A 27,503-nucleotide genomic window follows, 5' to 3' on the forward strand; every position below is an offset into this window, starting at 1 on the left:
TCGAGTATACTTAAATATTACTGTATAACTATAGGTGGGTTACCACATCTATCATATTCATGGGTGTAAACGCAACTTATTTCTAAAAACTTTGCACATTATAATCTTCAAACCTCCACAACTCTCCCTGATAAAATAAAGAGTTTTTGTGATTTAAATGAGTCCTGCTTGGGAGAGATAAAATGCCGGGTTAGTAATTTTAGTGCTTCCATAATTTAATTTATCATTTTCACTTTGTGGACTTAATAATGAGGTCATTACAAAATGGCATAGTGCCTTACCTAATGAGATGTGATCCCTCAGTCCATGATCGTTTCCGAGACCATTTCCTCCTCCCCCAGTCCAGAATACTTCATAAGATACAAACTCAAAGTTATTTCCTTATTAGTAAAAGGTGGCAATAATTGAATTTCAACTTGCTGCGTATGCAGTTTCTTATTTCAAGAAAGAAGGAGAAGTTATGACCTATGGGGAAACTTATAGATCAGGTGCATCCACGGCATTAAGTATGGGGGGGGGGGAGGCATTTTTTTGAAAAAAATTTAAAAATTAAATTTAAAGTATTATATTTTTTTAAAATTTCATAGTTATTCAAAAAATATTAAATATTTTGGAAATAATATTTAAAATTTGATTTTTATATACGAAATTTTTTGGAGAAAAATTTCAAAAATCTATTCACAGAAAATAATATTTTTTGGAAAATTTTTCTAAAATCCATAGCTATTCTCAAAAATTTTTTAAAAAATCCACTGTTCACAAAAAATTTCAAATATTATATTTTTTGGAAAAAATTTCCAAAATCCAAAGTAGTTCACAGAAAATTTCAAATATTAAATTTCTTGAAAAAAAAAAAATATTAAATTTTCTAGTAAAAAGTAAAAAAATCTTACAGCCCCTCTACCCCACCCCCAACAGACGCCCCTGTACAGTGTATCCTTTTTTTTAGCATTTGGCTTATATATAAAAATTTATGACCCTGGTTAATAATCATTTAAGGACTGCTGAATGATTTGTCGTTTCCTCATTTCATCAAAGATATTAACCCAAAAACAGGACAATGTAATAAACATCCCTAATATAAAAGATCCGTGTTCTTACTACAGTCTTAATACATGTACTAATGATCCTCCGATGTGAGTTATCATTAACTTGTAAGATAATTAATTTATCAAGAGTCACCCCTTTTTATTCCTCTTCTGATCTTGTCATTTACCAAATTAATGATCCACCATTTTGAATGGAATTGTCCCCCCCCCCCTTGCCTGAGCTAGAGTACTTACAACAGATGCAAAATGATACAATTAACACCAATGACGTCATAGAGCCAATCACACTGATGCAAAATCAATTGATGGTGGATTGTAAGAAATAAAGAAGAAGAATGGATCATCATCATCAGCAGCACATCATCATCAAAAAAAGAAAAGAAGAAAAAGGAAGAAAAGAAAAGAAATCGGAAAAGAAGAAGAAACCCATCATTTGCATATTGTCAATTATACTAGGTGTTAAAAAAAGGAAAAACTCACGAATTTGGCAGCCTCTCCTGACTTTATTTTTCAAGAAGAGGATGAAGGAAGAAAAAAGTTAAGTCTCCCCTCTTTCATCTCCTCCTTTTTTTTATTTAAAGAAAGACGTTTCGTCAATGAGAAGAAGACGAAATGGACCGTAAAGAATTTCTCTCATTTATTTTGAAGGAGTCCATTGTCGCGTTGACTCACTTCCAATGGACAAAAACGACCATGGACGAGCGAGATTGACGTCTCTTGAACAACAACAATAACAGGAATATACATGATGTAGGACATCAAATAACAAAAAATAATGAAGAAGAAACGCGGGAAGGAGTATTGAATTTATGCAAATTATATATCATTTTCTGAGAGTGAGGAGCGTTACTTTTTGACGAGATTTTAATTTAATTTTCAATCTCTTTATTATTGATCACACTTTTTTAACTCAAAAGAAATGTTTTTCCTTTTTTTTTATTTGGATAATATTTGTATATAATCTCTCTCGCTCATTTAAATCAACGTCTTGAATGTAAATTTTTATTCTTCTTCATTTTCTCCCAGTTAATTCTTTTTTCTTGAGGGAAGGGACACAAAATATAAACTATTTGATGTTTTCCATTGATTAAAAAGGAATGAATGAAAGATGAGAAGTTCCCCCCCCCCTCTCATTCTTAGATTGATGACAAAATGAATTGACAAAACGGTTTGATGTTTGCAAGTTGATTAAGTTTATAATTTAATAAATGGTCACGTGCTAGGAGACATGACCATTGTGTCTCTTGTACATCTATCTACGTATTCTTGTATGAGTGGGTGGTGGAGGATATTTGAGCTCCAAAAAGGGAAGGGGAAGACGGAACCATGAAAAATTGCCTCAATTTTCAATGGTCAATTCGTCTATTTTGTAGTGTGATTTGTTTCCGATAGATAGGAAACTTCTCTGCTCCATTCATCCACTCCCCTTAAAGAACATGATAAAAAGAGGTCAGAAGAATCATAAAGAGAGTAAATCGATTGCTCATGAATATATGTACATATATTTGTGTCGATAGAGGAGTTAAAACAACTCTGCACCTTGGGTGTTTTTATGACTCCCAAGAGACTATTGTATTTTTACTGCTAATATCCATGTTTTTTATTATTATTACAATTGTACTTTACAGGCAGAAAAGCCCGAGATCAAACAGAAATGGGCCTCTCGTCTCCTTGGTAAACTCCGTAAAGATATTGCTCAAGAATGTAGAGAGGACTTTGTCCTCTCAGTACTCGGAAAGAAGCCAGCCATGTGCGTTCTATCCAATCCGGATCAAAAAGGCAAAATGCGTCGAATTGATTGTCTCCGACAGGCTGATAAAGTTTGGAGACTGGATTTAGTACAAGTAATACTTTTTAAAGCCGTTCCTCTTGAGAGCACGGATGGAGAAAGGCTTGAAAAGGCACCAGACTGTCTACATCCAGGACTTTGTGTGAATCCTTACCATATCAATGTATCTGTTCGGGAATTGGATTTGTTTTTGGCCAACTATGTAAATTCTCAACACGGTAATTCATCTTGATTTATCCTATTTATAAACGTACATATTTAATTTGTTGTTCTTTTTATGGTTGTGAATATGATTATGAGAGTAGGAGGAGGATCGAGGAGAGGTACTATTATAATATGCATAGTACTCTGTAGAAGGTATACATAATTTGTCTCATCAATGTACAAAAAAAATAAAAAATCAAACACACAAAGCAGCCCCCAATGAATAAATTTTCTTCAATAGAGCATAAAATATGTACACAAATAGATTTCCCCCAAAATGACAATAATATAGATAGACACAAATCCTTTTTTTTTTCTCGTTCTCTTTGCTTTTGCAACCCCACACCATCTGCGTTGGTACATGAAAACCAGAAGGTATGAAGAAGCTGTTAATTTATGACTGATCAAATAATGAAAATCCTCTCCCGATTCATGACTCTTACATAATATGTATAATATATAAAGTCAAGAGGATTATAAAAAAAGAAGGAAATATGAGGACCCTCTCCCTTGGACATCCATAGAGTATAGATATAAACAAAGATTTAATTAACCTAGTATTGGATTAGTTTGAGAAAGATTTGTTCCTCTATTTGATGGCTGTGGATGTTTCTATCGTCATCATCCCATATGTGAGGAGATATTATACATATTGGGGATGGGTACGGGTAATATCCATACCAGTGGACCCGTACTTCGAACATCAATTTAAAAAATACCCGCATATTACCCGGGTAGTGTTTCCAATTTAACCCAGATATTTGTCTCAGGTCCAGTGGTGTCGGTAGCCCATTGAAAGCTAGCATCGCCCTTGATCAGCTATCATTATTGATGGGTAATATCCAAGGTTGTGCCCTTAGTGCAGTGTTGCGGTTCTTGCTCTTAAACTGCTAGAAACGGAACCGACAAAATCGAACCGAGACTGGAATATATTGCTTATTGATCTCTGTTCTTGTGATTTTGATCCAATGTAGAATATATAAAGAAAATACAATATACATATATATATTATAAAAAATGAATTAGCTCTAATCAATAAGTGAATTTTCCAATGTTTTGTTTTAAGTAGCTAGGTGATTTTAACTGAAACTGTTAAAATGAAAGAACCGGGACCAATAGAACTGCTGAAGTCTTGTAATAAAATTCTGTATCAGATAAGAAAAAAACATGTTTTTTTAGAACCGAAAAATTGTTTTCCGGTTTTTTTTTGTGTTTTTTTAAATTGAAAATTTCGGCCCAGGGTGTTCAACTTAAGGTCTGGACTGAAATATAGGTCCAGAGCGGCTTTTAAGACCAAACCGAAAAAAAAAGGTTTTGGATAGAGTATTTAACTACAACTTGCAATTCCTGACCGAGAAAAGGAATAAGTTTAATGTATTTGTAATGTATCTGTTTTCAAAACTCGCGGAATAATATTTCGATTATATTACGTATAATTATAAATTGATTGTTTCCCGTGCTTTCATTCATCACTAGAGTTGACACTTTTGTATGTGAAAAAACTAAGTTTAGAAATTAAAAATGGAAAAACGGTTATTGTGTGTGTTCTTTCTTGAAAATTCTTCCCTATCTTGGAGTTAAATTGTTTTAAAAAGGCTTAACAAAAATAAAATTATCCTCGCCCTCTTTTTTTCCTTACAAAAATGTCAACTCTACTCTAACTAGAGTAGACTTCCACCAAAGATAGGCAAGAAATCTTCCTTTAGAGGAAGAAGTCAACACCACGACGACCTATTAAATAATGACCAAAAAAAAGAAGAAAGAGCACACACAACAACCGTTTTTTCTTTTCTAATTTCTAAAATTAGTTGTTTCCTTACAAAAATGGCAACTCTACTCATCACCGGGTTTGCCAAAACAATTCAAAAGTGGGAGGAGAGCAGTTTCATAAAATATTACAATGTATTATTACGTAACTTTTCATTGCTATTGTCTTTCATAAAATGAGGGCCAAAGCCTCTCCCTGTTGTGGTGCATATGGGCATCACTTGAGTAGAAGCTAAGTTGCATCTGTGCTCGGATGTTTTTTTTTTTTGTTATTTCGACTATCTATATAGATACCCGAGTCCGAAGTTCAATTACCCCTCTCTACCCGTTTCCAAAAAATCCCATCCCTAATTCATGTATAATATATATATATATTATACAGAACTGTATTCCTTTTACTGAAGAAGAGATCAAAATCATAAAATATATTTATGATAAATTAAATTTTTCAAAAATTTTATATCGTTTTTCAAATGGCAAATGACATCTTTTATGGTTACACATGCGTATATATGTATATATCCTTTCTCTCCTCAGTATGGTGTAACAAATAACATATATATATATATATATGTAGTAGAATGGTTGTTGTTGCTGCAAGGAGCTCATTCCTTGACAAATGCTTGCTTGTTTGAACCAGACAACTCCACCTTATTCTTTTTCTTGTTATTTTCCATCTTATTTATTTATTTTCAAGTGAATAAAATGTCATTTACAGGCGACAACAACAACAACAAACAGGAGTAGTCGTTCTACATAACATTACATAGCATAGTAGTAGTAGAAATGGCCATCGTTTTATTTATGATTATATTCTTTCTATCTGGTTATGTGTGTGTATTTATATATGAGCAACCAACACCCTATTTAAAAGACTCCTTTGCAAATTATGCGTACCTGTTTTGGTCATATTTATATTTATTTACCCGTTTATTTCCAAGTCAATTTTTGTTTTTGTTTTACTCTTTTGTAAACCCTCCTTATAAAATATATGAAACCACACTCAAGTGAAAGCCTCAGAACCGACTTCTTCGTCTGCGCCTGTCATGTTATTACCTTTATTGTATCACAAAACTTTTCCCCCCAAAAGGAACAAGGGAAAAGGCCTAAAATCCATTTGTAGTTGGGAAATTCTTCGAAATATGGATTTATTATTTTATCCTTGTTGGGAGTGTGTTTTAGCTTAAAAATGGCTAATTCTAACTCAAGTTATCAATGTTTAGAACATTGATTACGAGGAAAGAAGCTGAAACATTTTACATCAAATATTTAGTGACCCCCTTGAATGGTTTAAGAATCCTGACTGCGGTAATCAACTACACAATAATGCAACTTTTCATTGTTATGTTATTTCTATAAGTGGGGGATAATTGCCTATCTCGGAACACTGGACATTGGAATATATAAAACAATCCTAAGGAATATTGACTTTTAACCAACTACGTTCTTTGTAAAATCCTAAATAATATAACTTATATGACTATATGTATATTTATATGAGAAGGATAATTGTATGGATGATTAAGTGATAGAAGTGGTAAATTCACCATAAAGATTTAGAACCAGTAGGTTAAACATATCATTGTTCTCTGCGCCGTCCTTTTTTTTTTTTTTTTTTTTTTTAGAAAATACATTTCCAAAATAGTCCTTTTGCAAAAAATATTACGAATTTAGCGACTTGTTCATATCTTATTTTTTCTGACTAGCAAATGCCTAAGGACCTGATAGTAGTTTGCACCGCACAGTAGTCCTATCTAATTTTTACAAGGTATTTTAATCTGAAATTTATTTACCTTTATTGTATAAAATAACCTTTCATCCGTAAAGAAACAGAAAATAGGCCAAAAATCAGCTGTTAGTTAGGCAATGTTTTTCAAGTATGAAAATATTATTCAATAATAGTTGGGAACGAAGTAGCTCAATGGATAGGAAAGAGTATCCCTTAGAACTGAATGGGATTTGTTTGGATATTTGGTCGTTACCTAAGAATAGTGGGGTCTCATTTTTCTTTTCTTTTTTTAGTTTGACCCTTAAAATATGTGCAAGCCCTATAGCTCTCATTGACAGATTAATATAAAATTTGATCAAAAATAAAGATTTTTATCTTCAATACATGTATTAAAAAATATAAGAAATACAACGATGATATATTCCAATTTATTCTAAATATAAAATCAGCGATATATGTACAACTTGAAATAATTTCTATACTATCAATTCACTTTTTTGCGCTAAATAGCGTCAAAATTGAGACTCACAAACAAATAACATTACAGGCTGTGGATGATCAAATAGGTTTATAAACGAATCAAGGTCGTAATGTGCATTGATCAAAGGAGGTCTATCTTAGGTTATATTTTGGACACAGCAATTCGAAGATCATACTCTACCTTAAACTACGATCAGTATTTATTTTTTTATTCATATAAGTTAATACGGAAAAGGTCTTCTCACATAAATAAGTTGAGCCAAATCGTATTAGTCAATCTAAAGCTGCTTTAGCAAGCAGTGAGCACTCATGCATCACAGAAATCCAGAATTTATTAAGTTTTTTAGAATCAAAATCTGTGTTTAGTGTTTAGTCACATGAAAGTTCAGACAAAAACGCATCTTCCATGTTAGACGACAGATGATTTGCTGTCGAGGGAAAAGAGGACCGTATTCAGTTAGGTTTTTTTGGAGCACTATCTTCTGGAAAATACTTTTTAAAATGATTCAGAAGATACTGATTCAAAATATGTAGATTCATCTTTATTTAAGTTTTAATGCCACTCAACGTAATGCCAATTTAAATTATTCATATATATATAATAATCTTGCGACCCCTCCCTTGTGCCCCACGACCTCCACATGGGGTGTGCCCCCACTTTGGGAACCATTGCCATAGAAGGTGATGAACATTTTGTATGGTGACTTAAAGATAATTTCTAGGTTAGAGGCGTAATCAGTGCAACTCCAACTGACCAATTATGGGAATATTTAAAAAAAAATCATTATAATGAGAGCTTAAAAAGAGGTAATTCTAATTAAACTAATCAATATTCGAAGCATAGATTAGAGGAAAGAAGCTGAAAAATCGACAGCTGATAACAAGATACACTCTATATTTATATCCTAGCGAGGTAACGCCGCACTATGTAGTAGTCAGAAACTTTAAATTCATTGACCTCCCTGTGACCACTCTAAGAATCCCTTCCTTGGAGGGTCATGCTATGGTCCATTCCTACAAAAAAGTTCTTCATTTATTTTGGGAAGCCTTTATGGACTACTTATGTATTTTGTGCTGTCATAATTTATTAATATGTATAATGAGTGTACAAAATGGTATAATAAATACTTGGAGATGTTAATCTCGGTCAAGAAGTAGAAGAATAGGAAGGGAGAGAGAGAGAGAGAGAGAGGAAAAGAGAGAAATGAAATAATATATAGGAAGATAAAGTCAAAATGAACTAGACACAATGAGTAGTAGTTGTCGTAAGATGGAATCGTTAATGAAATTACTTAAAGAGATCTTTTCCTTCTCTCTCTCTCTCTGTTTCTGTTTCTTCCTTTTCCATTTTCGTCTTCTTTGAATCAGTGCCAAAAAAACAAAAAAAAACGAAAAGGAAATCTTCCCTTGAAAATTTTTCCTAAAATCTTCTATCTATGTATAGTACACATAGTATAAGTATAATAATAAATACACGTACTAGAGCATTATTGAGTGTAACAGAACTTGTAATGAGCCGAATGAGCCTTCAAAACTAGTGCTCTCTCCACTTGAATGTATTGAGTCGGACCGAGTCGAGTCGATAAATAAAAAAAAAGGAAAAATATAGGAGCTATTCGTCTTTATGCAAAATTTTCTCCATTTCCGTCTAGTAAGATGTTTCAAAAACGATCCAGATCGATATTTATGTACAGAGCATAGACTTGGACGATTTTCAAACCGAACCCATCACTGGGAGTTATGCATGCCCACTGCCCAATTGTTAGTTTTCTAATCATCTTCAACTGTATATCAAAAAGAAGTGGAAAAATACGTGGACCCCAAATATATAAAAAAACTACGATTGTTTTTTTTGTTTTTTTTTTGCTTAAAAATCTATAAAATCTAATTTGGATCAATAAAAAAGTTAAATCGTGATTGATATATACATATGAATTAGGGACGACTACGGCTCGCTTTTTGAAATAAACAAAGATAATGTTCATTTTCCTTTCAGCTGTTTTAATTCATTTTCATAAGTTGACTCTTGTCTGATTTTAAACATATGACTTTACGTATTATGAACTCAAAAAAAGTATTAAATTAGGATTTTTATAATAATGTATATCAATCAAGGGCCTTCGTTTAGAATTCCTGTCATTGATAGATGTTTTGATAAAATTATTTATCAAAAAAGATAATAATTAAAGAAAAACAGTTGACAGGAAGAAAAATACAGAAAATTAGCTTCCATAGGTTTTTTTCCAATTTTCCATTTCCTTATTGACAGTCGAGGTTGTGAATGAATAAAAAAGCTAGTCATGGAGAGCACTACGTAATTAAAACCATTCAATGAGGTTAAGTGATAAAACTCACAAAACCAACTCAATAAAATCATAAATTCCAGTCTGTTTGATTCATCATTTGAGTAGAGTCGAATTTTGTTTGCGTAGATAGACCACATATAAGTTAACTTGTAATGAAGCGAATGAGGCTTCAAAAGGATGGTTGTTTGGTAGAATGTAACATGGATTAAATGATTGCTATTTGTATAATAGCATCTCCTTTTTCATCTTCGTTTTAGGAGTGATGATGTCCTTTTAATTGGAGGGGGCCACGTGCCTCATTCCCTTGCTTAAAAAAGCTAATCATATACATATTTATGTGTAATATATAACCCTTTAGAATATATTCATCATATATATATATATGTATACAAACATTCTATGTACTACATATTGTCAATTTCCTGCAATAGAATTTTCTTCGTCTTTGCTCCGTTCCCCGTTTCCTTTCTAAACATACATACATACATGATATACAATCCTACATATGTATTATTTAGAATCAATAAACGCACAAACAACAATCCTTCGTTTGTCTCTTTATTTTTCTCTCAAATGACAAATAAAGAGTTTCATATGTTATATTCGTCTTTCAACTTACCCCTTTATGGCCCATACACATTATCTGCTGCCTGTCCACATGTGTTTGCTATTTTAGTATTGCTTATCAAGGTTGTTGCAAGGTCATTCATTACATATGTATGTATGTACATCATCGTTTTTGTGTATAATAAAATTGAACACGCATTTAATATTGCTGTTGCTGTTGATATGGACATTTTAACCCTCCGTTAAGGAAAATGAACATTATTTGTATTATGTCTGTTCTCATTTAGGGCTTGAAAACTGGAGTTCTGTCCAGTTCAGTCTTGTATATCTGTTCTAAAACTTGTACAAGTACTTCATGTCGTCAATCAACCTTATTTCTTTCATTTTTAATCAGTTCCATTACTGGCAATCCAAAGGACCAATCCCAAAAACTGATAGGGACCTGTCCTAAGACGGAAACTGGACTGAATAAATATGGACTAACACAACAATAGATATTTATGAATATGCTTTTTTAGAGGCAATACTTTTCGTTATGCTGATGAAATATTAAATTTGATTTTCTTCTATTTTTTATATACATTGAGTATACCCTGTTTAATATTTATTCGTATATTTCGTTCGCAGTATATTGAATTAAATTAATTCTCTTGCTTAAAAGATATTCCTATGTTTGATTCCTTGGATTTTTTTTTTCAATGCAAGGACTAAGGCTAGTGTTGTGTCAGCAGGGGCGTCTCTAGGGTTGTATACATATATATATATATTTATATATTGGGTTGGGGAGTGGTAGGTGGATTTTTATTTTTTTGAATTATTTTGAACAACATCCAAAAAATCCAAAATATTTTTTTTGAGGGGGGGGGGGCTACAGCCCCCTGCGGACACTCCTTGTCCGTCTTTATGTATTCCGTCCTATGAGTCCTTGGGACGGGTCCTTAAGACTATTGGTCCTTCGTACTGTTTGTACTAGAACTGATTAAAAAGAAGAAATAAAGTTGAGTGACGTCCTCAAAGACCGAACTTTATTAGTTTTAGGGCTGAAATAATTACTCTCAAAATAAAACTCATAATTGATATATGAGTTATATAATGCCCAATTTTTTTTGTTTGATAATTTTTGCCTCAAAAAATTGCAAATTCATGATCAATGGATCACTTAACAAACAAACAAACTAAAGTTTCTTACTTATGTCATTTCAATGTTGTTACAAACGTACATATTTCCTCATCAAAAAAGTGCAAAACCACTTATTACACATCTTATTTAGAGGGGATGCATATTATGAGAAAATCATTCATTTTTCTTTTCAACATCCATTTGCCTTAATCTATGTGAGGGATTTTTTGCACCTTTAAAGCCGTCTGGCTTTTATGTCCATTGGCAGAAGTTTGTGTGAAGTACTTGTGAAAGAAACTAATTCCAAGTTGTACTTTTTAGTCCTCCTGATGGTCCTAGGAGCCACAGAGAAGTCATTGGCGAGGTGATTCATCGACTTAGTGGGATCCTTCTAAAAACTTAATAAGAACTTTGCATCCCTCTTTAAATTATGCCCTCCACTTTATGTTGGGCAACATAAAAACCAGGCTCCTAGAACACTAAAAATGTCTTTAATCTTCATTACATTAACTCCAGCATCTAGGAGATCTGCGATGACATGGCTTTTTGCTTGTTGCACGCTCATGATTATCAAATGACTAAATGAATAGTATAGTTTGTTTATGTAAAAAGGACGGTGGAAGCATAATATCAACAAATAATCACTGAACCTTTTCATAGTAATGAGAATAAGAACATTAAAACATTAATTAAGAGTCCACGTTTTGCTGCCCTACCCTGTATAACTTAAAAAAAATGGTGTGCAAACACACTGGTACATAATTGACATCGATCTGTTTTATACCTGTGTATAGCTTGCTATACAACAGCCCTATGTTTGCTGGGATGTGTATTGCATATTCTTATAAATTAATGATCTACCATAAAATATACATCCCTATTTGAAATATATTTGATGGGGAATGGATTTATTTTATTTGGACTACTGATTTTTTTTTTCTTACTCAAAAGTTGGCTACAATCTATAAAAAAAAATACCAATACCAATATAAATCAATTAAAAAATTTGAACTAACCAGATATGATACTAAATTTTCTTATCAAGACGTCAAGCACTACTAATTTTTGAATAAGTACAATTTTGTTGACTTGAATTAATCATATTTATTATATTTCTATTATAAAAAAGAAAACCATGTTTCCTTATATATGTATATAGGTTGAGTGATGAGATTTTAGAATGTGCTGTCTGTCCCCTATGGTAGTTTGTAGATTGTATGTAGAGATTGGTATTACTGAGAGAAGTAATTACACATGTTTATGTTTTTAAAAATGTGTTCCTCCAAATAAAGTATTGTAAACTCCCGATGTAGTCCCACATGTCTGCTCCGAAGAATAACAAAATCGGTTTTTATAACTTTATAATTAGCGTTCTTTATTCATCATAATGACAAGTAACTATTTATTACCATTAATAAAATTAGAAGATAATAGGTTGGAATCGTCCCAGTGGTTTTCAAACTGTAGTACATGTACCATTGGAGAACTCCTTATAGGGGTTCTCCTTATTTTTTGCAATTATTGGCTACTTTGAGTTGGACCGATTACGTATAAATGTAAAATTATACCTCTGACTTAGGAAATATCTTGAAGTTAATTTACATATCATGTGTTGTTTTTTTTCTCTCTGGGACTAACCGGGATTCAAACTCACGCGCACTAATTTTTAGGACAATATTTTTCTTCAGCTCGTTATCCACTATGCTATGTGCAGAGGGTGTATAAAATATGCATTAAAAAGTGGGAGCAGTTTTTTCTATTTGACAATCTGAAGATTTTTTTTTTTTGCTGATCGAATAAAAAGTATGGAGAGATACGCTGATCTCCTTCTTCAAACTGTCAGAGTAGCCACGGTCATTTTTAGTTTCTATTATTTTTACCGGCAGGACAGGAGTGACTTAAATTACTTAACAATTAGGTTATTCAAAAGATATGGTTTTATATAAAAAGAAAGGTCAGCAACAAATAAATATTTTATAAAAAAATGGTCATCCAAATTTTTTGCGTAACATCATGTCAGAAATGGTCCTTTAAACAGCTTTAAATAATGACCCTGTAGATCAGTGGTTCACAAATGGGGTAAACGTACCCCTTGGGGTACTTGAAGGCTTGAAGGCACTCCAGGGGGCACTTAAGGCTTTGAAAGAATATATTCAAATGGTACATAACTCAGGGGCGTCCACAGGTGCTGGGTTGGAGGGGCTTTATACCCTCAAATTTGAGATTTTTTAACTAAAATTTTATCCTATAAATTTCTGTGAATAACAATGGATTTTTAAATTTTTCTTCAAAAAACTTACATTTTTGTATAATAGGTATGGATTTATGAATTTTTTTTAATTTTTTTCAAAAATTTCATGTTTAAAATTTTTTCCCAAAAAATTTTATTTTGGGATTTCTTTCAAAAAAAAAAAACATAAAAAGATCTCACGCAGACGCCCTTGTCGCTGAAGCTTTAAAAAAAATGGTGCATTACAATAAAAAAAAAGGTTGAGAATCCCTGAAATAGATCATCCTGATATATTATCAGGTGCTACACACTAAAAAGTTTGAAAACCACTGATGTATACAGAAGGAAGAACGAGGATTTTCCTCTCTCTCTCTCTTCTTTTTTTATTTTCTTGGCCCAAAAGCCAAATCATCTTCAATATGTATATATATATATATATATACTTCAATTCTTTCTTTTTATAAGTTAATTAGATTCCTTCGAATAGAAAGAAAGAAGGAAGAACAACTATGTACTCGTTCATGGTTATTATGTAGAGTTATTACTTTATCTTCTAAATCAATTCATCATCGATTTTCTCCGTCTATCTCTACCTTTTTCTTATTGTAGCAATGTATGTTTCTACGTATGTATAAAAGATGGATCCTTATCTTACTCACAGAGACAAAAGTATATTTATTATATTATAGGTTTAAGTTCCTTCTGTATCTAATTATAGGGAATGATCAGGAGAAAGAGGAGGATTCTTATTATTATTCTCCGGTCAAAAGTCTTTCAATGATTTATTAAAGCATTCACCCCTTCCCATCTCTCTGTCGTCTCTTTTTTCTCCCTACTCTCATTCATGTTTTAAATACATAAATTTGCACATCACCACACCAAATTTAGAATAATAATCAATTCAAATTATTTTCCCTGCGTTATACCTATATAATATTTAATATACTACAATTTGGACTGTCCCATCTTCGAATTTATATTTTTCTTCCGCTACCCAAATACTTTTTCTGCCGTCAAATATACAAAAAGTGACTTGAGCAAAGTTTGAGGCCTTTAGAGTCATTTTGGCGTGGAATTGTAAATATATAAAATATCCTCAATGATTTGTAAATTCTCTATTTTTTTATCAAAGATCATTAATACTCCTTACTTTTTGATCAACAATTATCACTTTCATTAAGTTATCTTTATCTTAAATAAAACACAGGAAATGGTCAATTATTAAGTAAATCTTATACCCCTCAAAAATTATTAATAATAGGCGCATCATATTTTTCTTTTTTTACTCGGAAGCCAAATACTTAATGAAAAATATATAAATTAGAATGGGGACTCGCTAGAGTGCAAAACTCAATATGTTCCAAAAATATTGTCGACTATGTTTTTTGAGCGTTTTCTGCTATTATTTCTCTCAAAATTGAATGGCCTATTACTGTGAGCATTTATAACCTCGCACTGATCTGTGACTTTTATAGTCATCCTGGTGAATGTCAAATGAACTAATAAACAGGGGCAAACACATCGTTGGTGAAGGTAATTACAATTTTTGACTCAGGGCATCATATTTGGAACAGTGGTAGAAGGAGCTTTAAAATGTAGGATTTTGAAACGGAAACACACATTTTCTTATTGTCCCCAGCAGACAAGAATATTAAACCGAAAACGGGACAGTCTAATAATGAACATTGTACAACATTCATAGTCGTCTTTTCCTTCTATTGCTGCTCTTTGAAATAGATGATGTCGTCTCCCGCTATGATATTAAATTGCTTTATTTTAAAGCATAATAATTGCCGAATTATATTTATATTTTATATATACAATTGTGTATGTACTTCTGCAAGGCACACGTTTTCTTATTTTCATTTCGGATAGAGAAGCATCATCATATTGAATCAACACCACTTCAAAATGAAATTTCCATGAAATTAAAACAAAAAACTTCCGACAATGCCTCCTCTATTATATGTATTATTAATTAAAGCATGTAAATGATGACGTGAGTCCTCTCAATTTACTTTTTCTTCGATCGTGTATTCTTTTTCTTCTCTTTTATTACCGTCATTTTTTCCCTTCTTACTTGCAATGGCCAACACAGTACAAACATAGCAGCACACTCACTCCTCTCGGATGACATTCTCTTTGCGCAATTTTTTTTATTTTCCGCCAAAAAGAATACGATTTCATACATACCTACAACATTATTACGTCTTCTAATAAATAAGAGAGTAATAAAAAGGGAAAAAATAAGAAGATAAAAATGGCGCCGCTCCTCACTTTTCTTCAAAAAGGAGCGGGTAAAAAACATTGATACTAATAACTAAAAAAACTTTGTTGTGTATCATTACAACAAGACGACTTTTCTATATAGTACTTCTACTATAAATATATATTTAAGTTATATTTAGAATCTTTGGCAGATGTTATTGCATCATCATTGTAGATTTGGTATCTGCCAAAAGTGAATCCACACACACTAAAAAGAAAAAAGAGATCTAATTGCCAAAAGTGATTATTATTGCCAGTGAGGAGGAAGTTCAAGTTCAGAGAGAATGAGATAATAATAATAAATGCAGTCCATTTGGCTTCTACATAAATTAATACATACTCCTAATGATAGAACGTGAAGAAATGCCCCTATCTAATCAGATACATCTATTCAAAATCTACATAAAAGGTCCAGAAAATATTATGTACATTTTTGAGGAGGTCAAGGGTCAATTAGACTGTTGTTTGTATGAGGAGGCGAAATATTTATTTGTATATGAGCTCTGTTTTTTATTGGCGTTTGTCCACAAGAGGATAGTTGCATTTTGCCTATGGCAACCCCTAGTAAAGTAATGTTTTTGGCACAATATATGTGTGTATATGCGTTTTGGGGGTCTATTTAATGTAAATGAGGGGGTATATCTTCTATAGCCCGTGGCTCTCAAATGTCAATTGTTTTGTCAAAGTAATATAAAATTTTTAAAATATGCCCTTTTTATATTTTAAAGAAAGTCGCCCGCTCAAATCTCGATATATAGTCTAAAAAAGCTGATTTTGCAGTCAAAGATTGCTTTGTTTTGTTTTTAAAGTAAATATCTTTCAGAGTCACCTGAAAAAAAGAAAAAAAACTAGAACTTTTGGAACTTGTCAACCTCCACTCCTCGTGGAAATATCCTAGTCACGCTACCGGCTTAAAGCAGTGATTCTCAAAGAAACATTTTGAGGTGTACCATCATTCCATCCTCAGTTAGCATTTGAGCTTCTGTGCTTTCAATATTAAAAATCTTTTCGGACGCCATGCTTAAAGTTCTGCTCCAAATATCAGTGATTCTCAAACATTTTGATGTGTAAGCACGGCGTTCTTAAAGTGTTCCCCTAAATTATGTATTATTTCTTTATTTTTTTCTACAATTTGAAAAATAAAAAGACACTCTAAAATAACATTCTGTCTCTGGATTTATACAGTAGGCACTTTTCCTATCTAGTAGTGAAACTGCCCTAAAAGATATGAAGAATTAAATATTTTAGAATTACTTTTGTATTACTTCATACTATGGCAAGACACATATTATGTAGTTGCAATAGATAGTAGTAGTATCATCTCAAGAGTTCATAGTCTATGTATCTCCTTTTCTTTATTTCTTTCAGGCTATGGCCATAATCCCTATAATGGCGTCATTTGTAACGATACAATTACTGCGACTGGAGTATTTGAGTCTAAAGAATTGTGGAGATTGTCTAAAGGTAAACAAAAATCACATCAAAAACTCTTTACAACTTTCATTCTTTGAATTTGATCCATCTTGGTTCATCATCCATGACGTAACAGTGTAACAACCAATCCATGGTTTTGTTACACTTCTTTCTTCTTCTGAGGGGGGGGGATATACACTATACATACATTCATTTGTATTTCCTTTTTTCTTCTGAGGTGATTGTATATAAGTCTAGAACACATAAATAGATATAATACATCAGTATCAGATGTCAGAATCACACTTTATTGATGATATTTTTTTTATTTATATATGGTATATATATTTCATCTCTATACATACAACAAGAACAGCAAAAAATCCATTCAAATCCATTCTTGAACAACCAATGCTTACATATTATAATGAATCTAATCTCTTCACTTTTAAAAATATATACATAGACATTTCCCACAATATACCACACCCCTAACTCATTTCTTAAAGCTAATTTCTACATGTGTACATACTTAACTCATTATTGATGATGATGTCATCAATTACCCTCCTTCTCCTCCTCACACTTTCTTCAAGTCCTCTGTAAATATACCCATAATACAACATATTATGTTTCGATCTTTATAATCTTAGTATTTGAGGGTTCACAAAATTATCACTTTATATCATTTCAGAAACACGATTTACTTCAAACAAGCACATTCTTTCAGCATCCATTGGCTCCTCATCCAGTCCCCTATCCAATTCAAGTCCTACCTCTACAGCCACTGTTATCTCCTCTGCAAGTAACAGCACAAATGGACTTCAATCACATGCCATCATTATGAATACCAATGCAAATCATCCCTCTGGATCCCCTCCAAATAATATCAAATTAGAAAATCCAAACTACTACGGAAACTATGGCTCTGTGACTGTGAGTGGATCTGGGAATGAGCATGGTCTTATTTCATCTGGAGGAGCATATAGTAAGTTTCTGTTGTTACTATCTCCTTGTATGTATGTGAATGAAAGGAATACTCTTTAAATGGTATACGCAAAGTTTTTAGTTTTTTTACCAACTAAGTGTTATTATTCAATTAGTAGAATAGTTATGAAATGAAAAAGAGAATTGAATTTAAACAATCGTATAATGAGTGTCTTAAGTAATTAAGTGTGTTTTTTTTTTTTGTTGGTCTATATTTTTTATCGTTGACCCAGCGTGAAAACATGCTGCCTGGACAAAAGATTGAACTGATATATTTAACTTTCAATATTTGGGAGACTATATCTTCGCCAATATTGAAGTTTGGAATTTTTTTCATTATTAGCATAGTATAATCACTAGATAGTAAATTTTTTAATGATTTATGCCTTTTATAGATACAAAATTTATAAAATAAATTTACCAGTTAGTGCATTTTGCAGGGAAAATATCTATAATTCATTGCAAAACTATGATATCTCGTTTCGATTGTATAATAAAGTTTCTGTTTCTAGGATACATATTTACTTTGTTGAACCAAAAAATGATACAGTTTACTAAAAATGTTTTTGTATACTAGTACATGTAGCTATTGAATTAAAATATTGTTATACGTATATCTATAAGCTAATAATATGGATTGCACACCACTACAGCTGATTGTTAGTGTAAAATAGTTACCTTCTTCTGAATGATGCAACACTGTATTGTGAATAGGATTGTTAAAGCCACATAGCATGGTTTCAAACTGAATAGATTAATAGCATATTGTAACTTCTCGAATATAATCAAAAGAAATAGCAAAATACAAATATCTCTATCTATGATTATTTTCAAAAAAGTTATTAAAATAATTATTTTATGTTTTTGCGTTCGGTCAACGTTATGATATCATAAAAATAAAGAGTAAATAAAGTTATATTCATTTCTTAAGACATTCATTGCACGATTAGTTTAATTCATTTTCTATTTTCATTTCATAAACATTATATATAATAGAAAAATAGCCTTTAGTTAGTCAAAATGAAGAAGGGAACATCTGAGTGTACATTCTATCGATAGAATATTCCTTGCTGTATATAATGACATATTTTGACTGTTCTTTTATTATTTTAGGTCCGCTCTCTCTACCCCTGAGGAACTCGCATAGTCCTCCAGTCTCCGTCCAACTCCAAAGCCCTAACGGGGAAATTCTCCGTTTAAAGCGCTCTCGAAGACTCAGCTCTGAAGAGAGGGAAATCAGAGAAGCATACTATGATATGAGTCCTGGTCCATCCTCAATCAATCTCGCATCGCATAGTCCATGGGCAGCACAACCTGATCTCGATAGTACAGGTGTGTTTCAAATCTACACATACATTACCCTATATATTAATATTATATGGAATATATCGAGGGTTAAGTGCCAAATTGTCATAACTCAAAAATTAAAAATATACGTGTTATCGCTTCTATATCATCCTGGAAGTCTAATATTTAATCTGAATACTATAAAACAAAGAAAATCAGACTGTTGAAAAGGATTTCTCAAATCCAATTTATTGTTAAAAATTGGAAAACACCATTATTGTTCATAATGAAATAATGGAGTTTCCAAGCTTAATTATGTGAAGTAAATATTCGAGTTACGACAATTTGGCACTCAAACCACGATATGTGCATTGTACACCCTTTCCCCTTGTAGAATAATCATTAATATAGACGCATGTGATACTTATAATTAGTTATAAATTACGTCTTTCAAACTTTTATTTGTGTATTTTATGGAAGTTGTACTTAAAGAGCCTCTAACAAAAGAGGCGACAAGTAAATCAGCTAGAATTATCATAGATTACAAAAAAATACTATGCTAAGCTCATATTTTCATACACGTCATTGACAATGGTGGAATTTTTGTAGTGAAATATTACAGTTTGAATTACTACGCAAACTACAAAAACCTCATTCCTAGTCTATTTTTGAGCGAAATTTCCAAATTTAGGTATATTTTTTTTTGTATTAGTATTATTACAAATATATTGTTGCGACTTCTTTCCAATAAGTATTATTAATTGTTCTCTAGGCTATAAACCAATTAGTGAAACGCGCTTGTTAGGTTTACTAGATGGCTTATTGAAATCTTTTTTCACGCGCAAAATGTGCCTTTTTATTATGATAACAGCGATGACAACACTTTTTTTTATTATTATTTAATTTTCCTCAAAAAAAATTATGTCTCGGATCGAGTCTCAACTCTAAAATATAAATTATACATAGATTGTTATGGTAACATTATAAATAAAATGGTTTTTTTATTTTATTTGACATGGGCATTTTCTTTAAAATGTTAACTTTATTTACTATCGCCCTCATCATTATGATGTGTATTGTTATTAACTGTTGTTAATTGAATGGCAACCATGCAAATTGCACCAAGATATTTTTATTTTCCTTCTGACTAAAGAATTAAAGCAAGTATGACGATGAATGAATATATGCCACATATCTTGTATGGATAACATACAAGATTTATTCCAAAACCGTGACTTGGAAAAGATGAAAAGGTGTAGTAGATTTATAGTTAAGAAGGGACACCAACCAACCAACCGCTCTTCTTTTAGTCATTCCTGTTTGTTTGTATTCATAACACTCACATAATATCTACATTAGACTGGCTCTTAAATTCGGGTCTACTGTAAAAAAAAAATGATAAATATTACATTGCAACGATATTGCTCGAGGTTGAGAGATTGTGTATAGCCTATTAAATTTCTAAATTTCACTTCTTTTTTTTGAAAATACAACATTCTTACCTGAAAATAATCTGTTTGAAATAAAATAGAGCAGGTTTTAATAAATAACTATTTTAGATTCATAAAGTATCCTTCAAATTTCTTTATATAGTTTTCCTCTTAAGAGATTATTTGTTAGGAAAAAGGAACAAACAATATATTGCTTGTGTGGTTTTTTTTTTGTCATATACCTAATATAACATGATCTAAACTGTCTTTGAAAAGCGTCATTTGTTCATGACAAATATTCATTTTAGGGGGAAAACATCAAAATTATTTGAAAGATTTTTTGTTCATCTCAAATAATTATTAAAAATAAATTGCTCTATTTTGACGAATGTTGACTATTTTCAGGGGTTTCCGTAGGATTATATTTTAGGAGGTGGGAGAGGCCTTGGGTTTTGAAACTTTTTTGGAAACAAAATCCAAAAAATCTAATTTTTTGGGAAAAAAAAAATCAAATATTAAACTTTTTGGAAAAAATTATTTCAAAAATAAGTGGCTATTCACAAAAAATTAATTTTTTTGGAAAAAAATATTTAAACCTATTTTTGTGATTTTTTTTTTTTTTTTTTTTTGATTTCATCCATACCAAAAATTATAGTAAAATAAAAAATTCCCCTCTAGGGGGGACTCCCTGATTTTTTGTGTAAGAATTCTATTGTTTTCATAAATTTGTGGAAGCTACAACTTCAGGAGTCCTACGCAACTTTTAAAACATTGATTAACTAAGCTCAAACTGTATATTTCTTCATTTTTTATGAAAAGAAAATTTTTATCACTTTGTCGTCTCCTTCATTTGGAAGAAAAATATAATGATAAAAGAACCAATCTAATAATATGCATTATGTCCCACATATTTCCATAGCTTACCCATTTAATAACGACCTATTTATCCTATATTAATATTATAAAAAAACATCATAAAATATAAATAAAATAAACAAGATTATGTAGACGAATTTCTTTTTTGAGCCTTGTGTGATTTTCACTTTAGAAACATCGCCGAGTCCTTGTAAATTACTTAAATCAACGGATTTATCTCTATCCGCCTCTTCTGAGAGAAATGAAAACATTAATAATCTGGAAGAGGTCAGGATTCTTCGTCAAGATGACAATGAGGATCAGTTGGATCGGATAACCAGTATTGGTACGTTCTCCTCATTCTTCCTTTTTTTTCACACTTTCTTTCTTTCATTTCTTACTTACTTAAACATAAGTCATTGTAGTAGTAGTAGTAGTTAGTTATATGTATTAATTCAACTCATAAATACATAATTATACCTTAATCTTAAGACCCCATCTCAAATTATGCACTAATTTATATTTATATATTGATATTTAGGTCTAAGCTCACACCACGGATCCCAGCACACGACTCTGTCTCCTGCCACGTACTATACCACAAATGATCCCAATGGGGATGGCTCTGGAAGCCCCACAAAATATCATGAGAATGGACACGACACCTTTTCGGATTTTGTTACACTTGTTTGTCAAGAGGCCCAAGGGAACGGGGCTGGTGGTGGTGGTCCTCCTGGGAACAACAATAACCATCCTTCCAGAAGTCCTTCAAAAGTAACAAGCTACTTTACTACCCCCATGTACCCGCCACCACCTCCTGCTCCAATGGCACGACCTGTTACCATTATAAGAGCCACAGGTAAGAAGGCAAATTATATTTATGCATATTAACCCATATTGATTCTATGTATAGATATGAATGTTCCCTCTGACAATTCTCCTCCCATGTCTTCATCGCCCAACTTAACCACCACAGACCACCATTCGGATTGTAGAATGTCTTTAAGTCCTCCATCCACCTCTTCACAACAGCATCACTCCTCTCCGCACGACAATAATAGTCAGGATCCTCCACCAAGGACTGTGGTAAGCATTAATTTTATATGACGTGCTGTAGGTATTGTTACACTAACAACCCATTTCTGGAGTTAAATTGCATTTCCTTCAACCCCCATTAACACCATACTTTCATACTAATAACATAACATTATATCACTTGATCCTTTTAGTCAACCTGTACAACAAATGTTCATGGATCCATTGATATCCGTTGGGACGAATTCTGACATTCATCTTCATCTAACTATCCTTTCACGTCTTCATCTTCTTCTTATAACTACTTATATTACCATCATCAAACCCAGCATCCCACACTAACACATTACATGTCCTCATTTAATTGCAAGTCCAGAGACTAATACTAATCACTATACATACATACATATACTGGTAAAGCATTTCAATGATTGCTACACCCAAATCTATGTAATAACCACAACTGAATATTCAGCTTCATGTAAAAACAATTACCCTAAATTGTACTATTTCCAGCTTTTTACATACACTGGTGGAACGGGTCAAAGCATATCTCTTGCTGGAACGATTTCTCCCACAAATCTATCACTCATCACAAATCAAGCCAGGAACAATGTCATTACATCATCTTCTTGTGGCTCAACCAGGCATGGAGTCTCTTCTTCCGGTGGAGGTGGCACAACAACACTCCGTTGGGCCACCACAACCTCCTCTCCCATTCAAACCTCTGTTTCGCCTTTTATTCCCGGGATTGAAGAAAACATTACATATGACATCATGTCTCCTATTGAAAATTCTGGACATAGTCACCTCATTGATGATGGTAAGTAGTAGTAACTACTTCTGTAGTTATTTTTTATATCGCTTGATAAATCTTTATAGAGAGATACTTTGGAGTCCAATGTGAGCCCATGGATGCAACTGTCTCTCCCATTTCTTTAACAACGTCTCATCATCCTGACAACTCAAATGAGAGCTCTAGCAATCCTGGAACTCCAAACAATAGTAATAATAACTCTGGTACACCCTAGTTAAGGCAACGACATCCCCACTCTAGTCAAGACCGACCAAAGAATAATTCAAATTATTATTATAATGTATAATTAAGTAATTAATAATATAGAATTAAAATGTGTAGTCCAACTAACCCTTCCCTCATACATACATGAACAAAAAATCGTAGTTTAATTTGTAGATCTGCTCAATATTCTTACATTAAATACTTATTACTCTATCACTACCCCCTTAAACTCTCCCCTCCAACAAAGGGGGCAACTTAAATATACATACTTTTATATCATTTTAGTACGCGAATATAATTCGCTTCTTACTCAACGTATAACTAAAACCCACAAAAAAACCATACAATAATTCATTAATTAGTACATTTTATTTCCCCATTTTGTTTTCATCCTTTATTTAGTGTTAATTATTTGTTACTACATGAATTGAAAAAAGAAAGGCCTTTACAGAAATAAAAAAAAGTTCTTGTTTTTTTTTTATCAAGTACAATTGTGTTGTGGTTCAGTCCCAATATTTATTATTATATTATATTATTATTGATAGAAAATATAAAAATGATTATCCTATAGACTTTTTAAAGAAAATAAGAAAAAAATAAAAAAAATAAGCTGAACCAAACCTGTTTATCATGTAAAATTATATAAATAAATAAATATACAAGATTCATAGTTACATCTTACGTTATGTATATATATAAAAAGACTCCCTACTAAGAAAATAAAGAAGAATATAATATTTATTTTGATTCTTACAGTTAGTTACTTACAATCTATCTGTATGTAACATTGATTTTAAATCTTTTTATCAAATGTATGTAGTATGCACCTCTCTCTCTCTCTCTCTGTTTGAGGGGAAAAACTTATCCATAATATATAAAGAAGTCTTGTTCAATTTTTCATTTCTTAAGTCCATGATGTTATGAATAAATAATTTCATTTTTTTAAATATATTATGTGGCTGTTGTAACTAAAAGACTCTACGGGGAAAGAGGAGACGAGACATCTTTTTCCTCCTCTCTGATGAACCTAAAATGGACAATTAAAGATTATTTCTAATTATGAACTTAGACCAATTATTAAAAATTTTAAATATATAAATGTAATAAGTTCTAAAATATGGGTTTTACAACTTAACTTGGACGATGACGTTATTTTATCACTTGAGGTGAGGAACTTATCACTCTTTTGTATAATTTAACTCCAAGTCTCTCTTTGTCCACTCTTTGCCTAGAGTCCTTTAGTTATAACTACATATCGTGGGGTGAGAGGCGAATTGTCATTATAACTTAAATACAATTTATTGTACAAAATGGAGTATGAAAACTCCCTTTTGTACAATAAAATGGATCCGGGAAAATCATTTAAATTGTCCAAATGTTTCTCTTTTGAAGTATTCACACTAAAAGTTAAAACTTCAAGTATGACACATAGGCAATAACACGTATATTAATAATTTTTGCCCCTCAACCCTCGAATTTATCTACTCCCATTTTGAACAGTCTCTTTTATTAATTTAGTTATAATATACCCCCATTGTGAATGATAGATGAATATTTTATTATAAAAGTATTATTATTTTAATTAATTGCATACATACAATTTTCGACAAATTTAGCTCAGAAGGGTTTTGAGTCACATGTTATTTAGTTGAATGTCCTTTTTACATCCTTACATTGTAATAATATGTATTTCTAAGTAAGTTACTTAATTTTTTTTTAGTGCCTTCTCGTTTTCTCAAACATCATATTCCTTTCTTATTTTGCATAAAGACAAAAATAGTCTATTAATCTACATGTAATATCCACCACGACTATTATTATATATTTCATTATTTTAATGTTGTTTCTATAATATATTATGTAGGATTTTTCAATAGCGAATGAGAGTCTTTGTCAAATAAACGAAATAAAGTAATGTATTACTAATACATATTTGAAACTGCAATTAAGCCTTTGTTTATTAACTCTGTTCGGACCAAAATGTTTTCCGACCATTTCTTCAAATATGTTTTTAGCATTAAGGGTCTTGCATTTATGACGTCCAGTTGATAGGGGGGTAACGGTTTAAAGGATTTTTAGAATAGGAGGGAGGTGCTATATTTCGGAGTCCACTACATTGAGAACTGATCCACAAAACCTCTTTAATATAAAGTATATCAATGGTCTTCACGATAACCAATATATTTTATTCACAAATGCATACCACGTACATCCATATAACAGACTGGGAATCTCTGGTGTATGAAATCCATGACGACGGAAGAATGAAAGATCCACAGATTATAAGGAATTGTACTCGAAAACTCCTCCCAACCAGATTCCATTTCGAAAAAGTATCAAAATGAATAAAGAAGCACACTATCAAAAATTGATGGAAGTGTAATATCGTGATTATACCTGTTTAAAGTAACAAGTAGGCCACAAAAAGCTCAGGAGGAGTGAAACCGAGGGAAAGGATCTCCCGCATGAGTATTAGAACATTATTGAATCATTGGAGGTCAAGGCTACAATAAGAAAATCCATTCAATTAAATTGATGGGGTATGAATTATAAAAATACTACAACCAATTAAAGTGAAGGTAATACCAACAGGCTTGTGAGCGATCAGGAAAAAAATTGCGATCGGAAATTCACTACGATATAGCAATATAACAATCAGGGCCATTTGCGATCAGCGATCCGATCAATTTAATTGCGATCATACTCAAAAATACAATTTCTTTAAACCTATATATATATACCTTTTTAACTTAAATGATCGATTTATAAACCTTTTTCAAATGTATTTATTAACAGCATTTTATCATAATTATAGACTTCAACAATGGGAGATAATAAAATATCTCCATAAATTATTTCTCGTCTAGGTCTTTATATGACATTAACAGGAGATGCTTCTCAAAGTTGTTGTATCTCAGCTTCTGTCCAGTCCTCCTCAGGATCTGTTCGGCGTTGGAGAACCAATGCTCAGTGCTGGTGCTATTGGGAAGCACGATAAATCTTTGAAATACCTTTTTGGATCATTGCCAGACCTTCAGAGTCAACAACTATCTTTCCACTTTCTCCTTGATGTATCCATCTTTTGGGACGTTTGGTGAAGAAATTACTCTTCAAGTATTTGCAGTGCCAAATATTCTTATTTATAAATATCGGCCGAAATCCGTTCCCACGATATTTATAAGGATCGAGACCATATCCAGCCCGAGGTTATAAAGTTCAAGACGAAAATCAAACCAAGACCAGTGGTTTTTTTTTCGAGACCAAGACCAAGTGTATTAATTCAATACCAAGACTTTGATGTGTCGAGACCGAGACGATATCAAAGCCATAAAAACTGTCAGGAGAGCAGTCTCAAGACGAATTTTGTACAAATTGATGGGATTGCATATTTTTTGTTACATTATAGGGATATAAAGATCAGGACGGATTATAATACTGTGATCAGCATCGCTGATCAGAAAGAAACACCGATCAACAAGCCTGAATATCAAACATTAACAGGAGGGGAGGGGGTCAAAAATTGTACTTTTTCCGGACATCAGAAATGTATGACCCCTAAATATGCGTCATTGATAACATTACTAGGACAAAAAAATACTTTCATTATTGAAATAGAACATATGTGTACTAATTTGTGAAACGATCATAAAAACATTCACTCCAAATGGCACATGTACATACGTTTCAATTAGTAGTGCAGGCTAAAAAAGTTAAATGCTATTACATCTAATTATATTTTTCTCCAGTTCATAGCTTACCTAAAAGTGGAGTAAATATACAAATTATTGGAATAAGATGCGTCTGAGCTCTATCTTCATTCTTTGCAATGTAAACAATTATGCAAGACGCTATGTAGGTCAGTTTTTTAAAGGATTGCCTGAGTGATAACATATGGAATATTACGCTATTACTCCAGTTGAAAAACTTTTGTTTAACAAGTTATTTCTGATATATTCTATTATTCTG

General features: G+C 32.0%; 1 protein-coding gene across 9 annotated transcripts in view; it reads left to right on the forward strand.

Moving 5' to 3' along the window:
• Nucleotides 1-25,482, forward strand: part of LOC121114021 (uncharacterized) — a 133,299-nt gene extending 107,817 nt beyond the window's left edge. For 2 of the 9 annotated variants that reach the window (XM_071887086.1, XM_040707834.2), the window contains 9 exons: nt 2,678-3,056; nt 16,878-16,973; nt 17,617-17,910; nt 19,023-19,241; nt 21,675-21,827; nt 22,023-22,340; nt 22,395-22,567; nt 23,033-23,339; nt 23,399-25,482. In XM_071887086.1, coding sequence (XP_071743187.1) covers nt 2,678-3,056; nt 16,878-16,973; nt 17,617-17,910; nt 19,023-19,241; nt 21,675-21,827; nt 22,023-22,340; nt 22,395-22,567; nt 23,033-23,339; nt 23,399-23,547 — 2,088 coding nt within the window. In that variant the 3' untranslated portion in view covers nt 23,548-25,482. Of the gene's footprint in view, nt 1-2,677; nt 3,057-16,877; nt 16,974-17,616; nt 17,911-19,022; nt 19,242-21,674; nt 21,828-22,022; nt 22,341-22,394; nt 22,568-22,710; nt 22,924-23,032; nt 23,340-23,398 lie in introns of those variants that run through there. The other 7 variants (XM_071887089.1, XM_040707836.2, XM_071887087.1 and 4 more) reach the window with 4 other exon arrangements.
• The last annotated feature ends 2,021 nt before the right edge of the window (nt 25,483-27,503 follow it).

Source organism: Lepeophtheirus salmonis, chromosome 3 (assembly GCF_016086655.4).
Source record: "Lepeophtheirus salmonis chromosome 3, UVic_Lsal_1.4, whole genome shotgun sequence".
Taxonomy (NCBI): domain Eukaryota; kingdom Metazoa; phylum Arthropoda; class Copepoda; order Siphonostomatoida; family Caligidae; genus Lepeophtheirus; species Lepeophtheirus salmonis.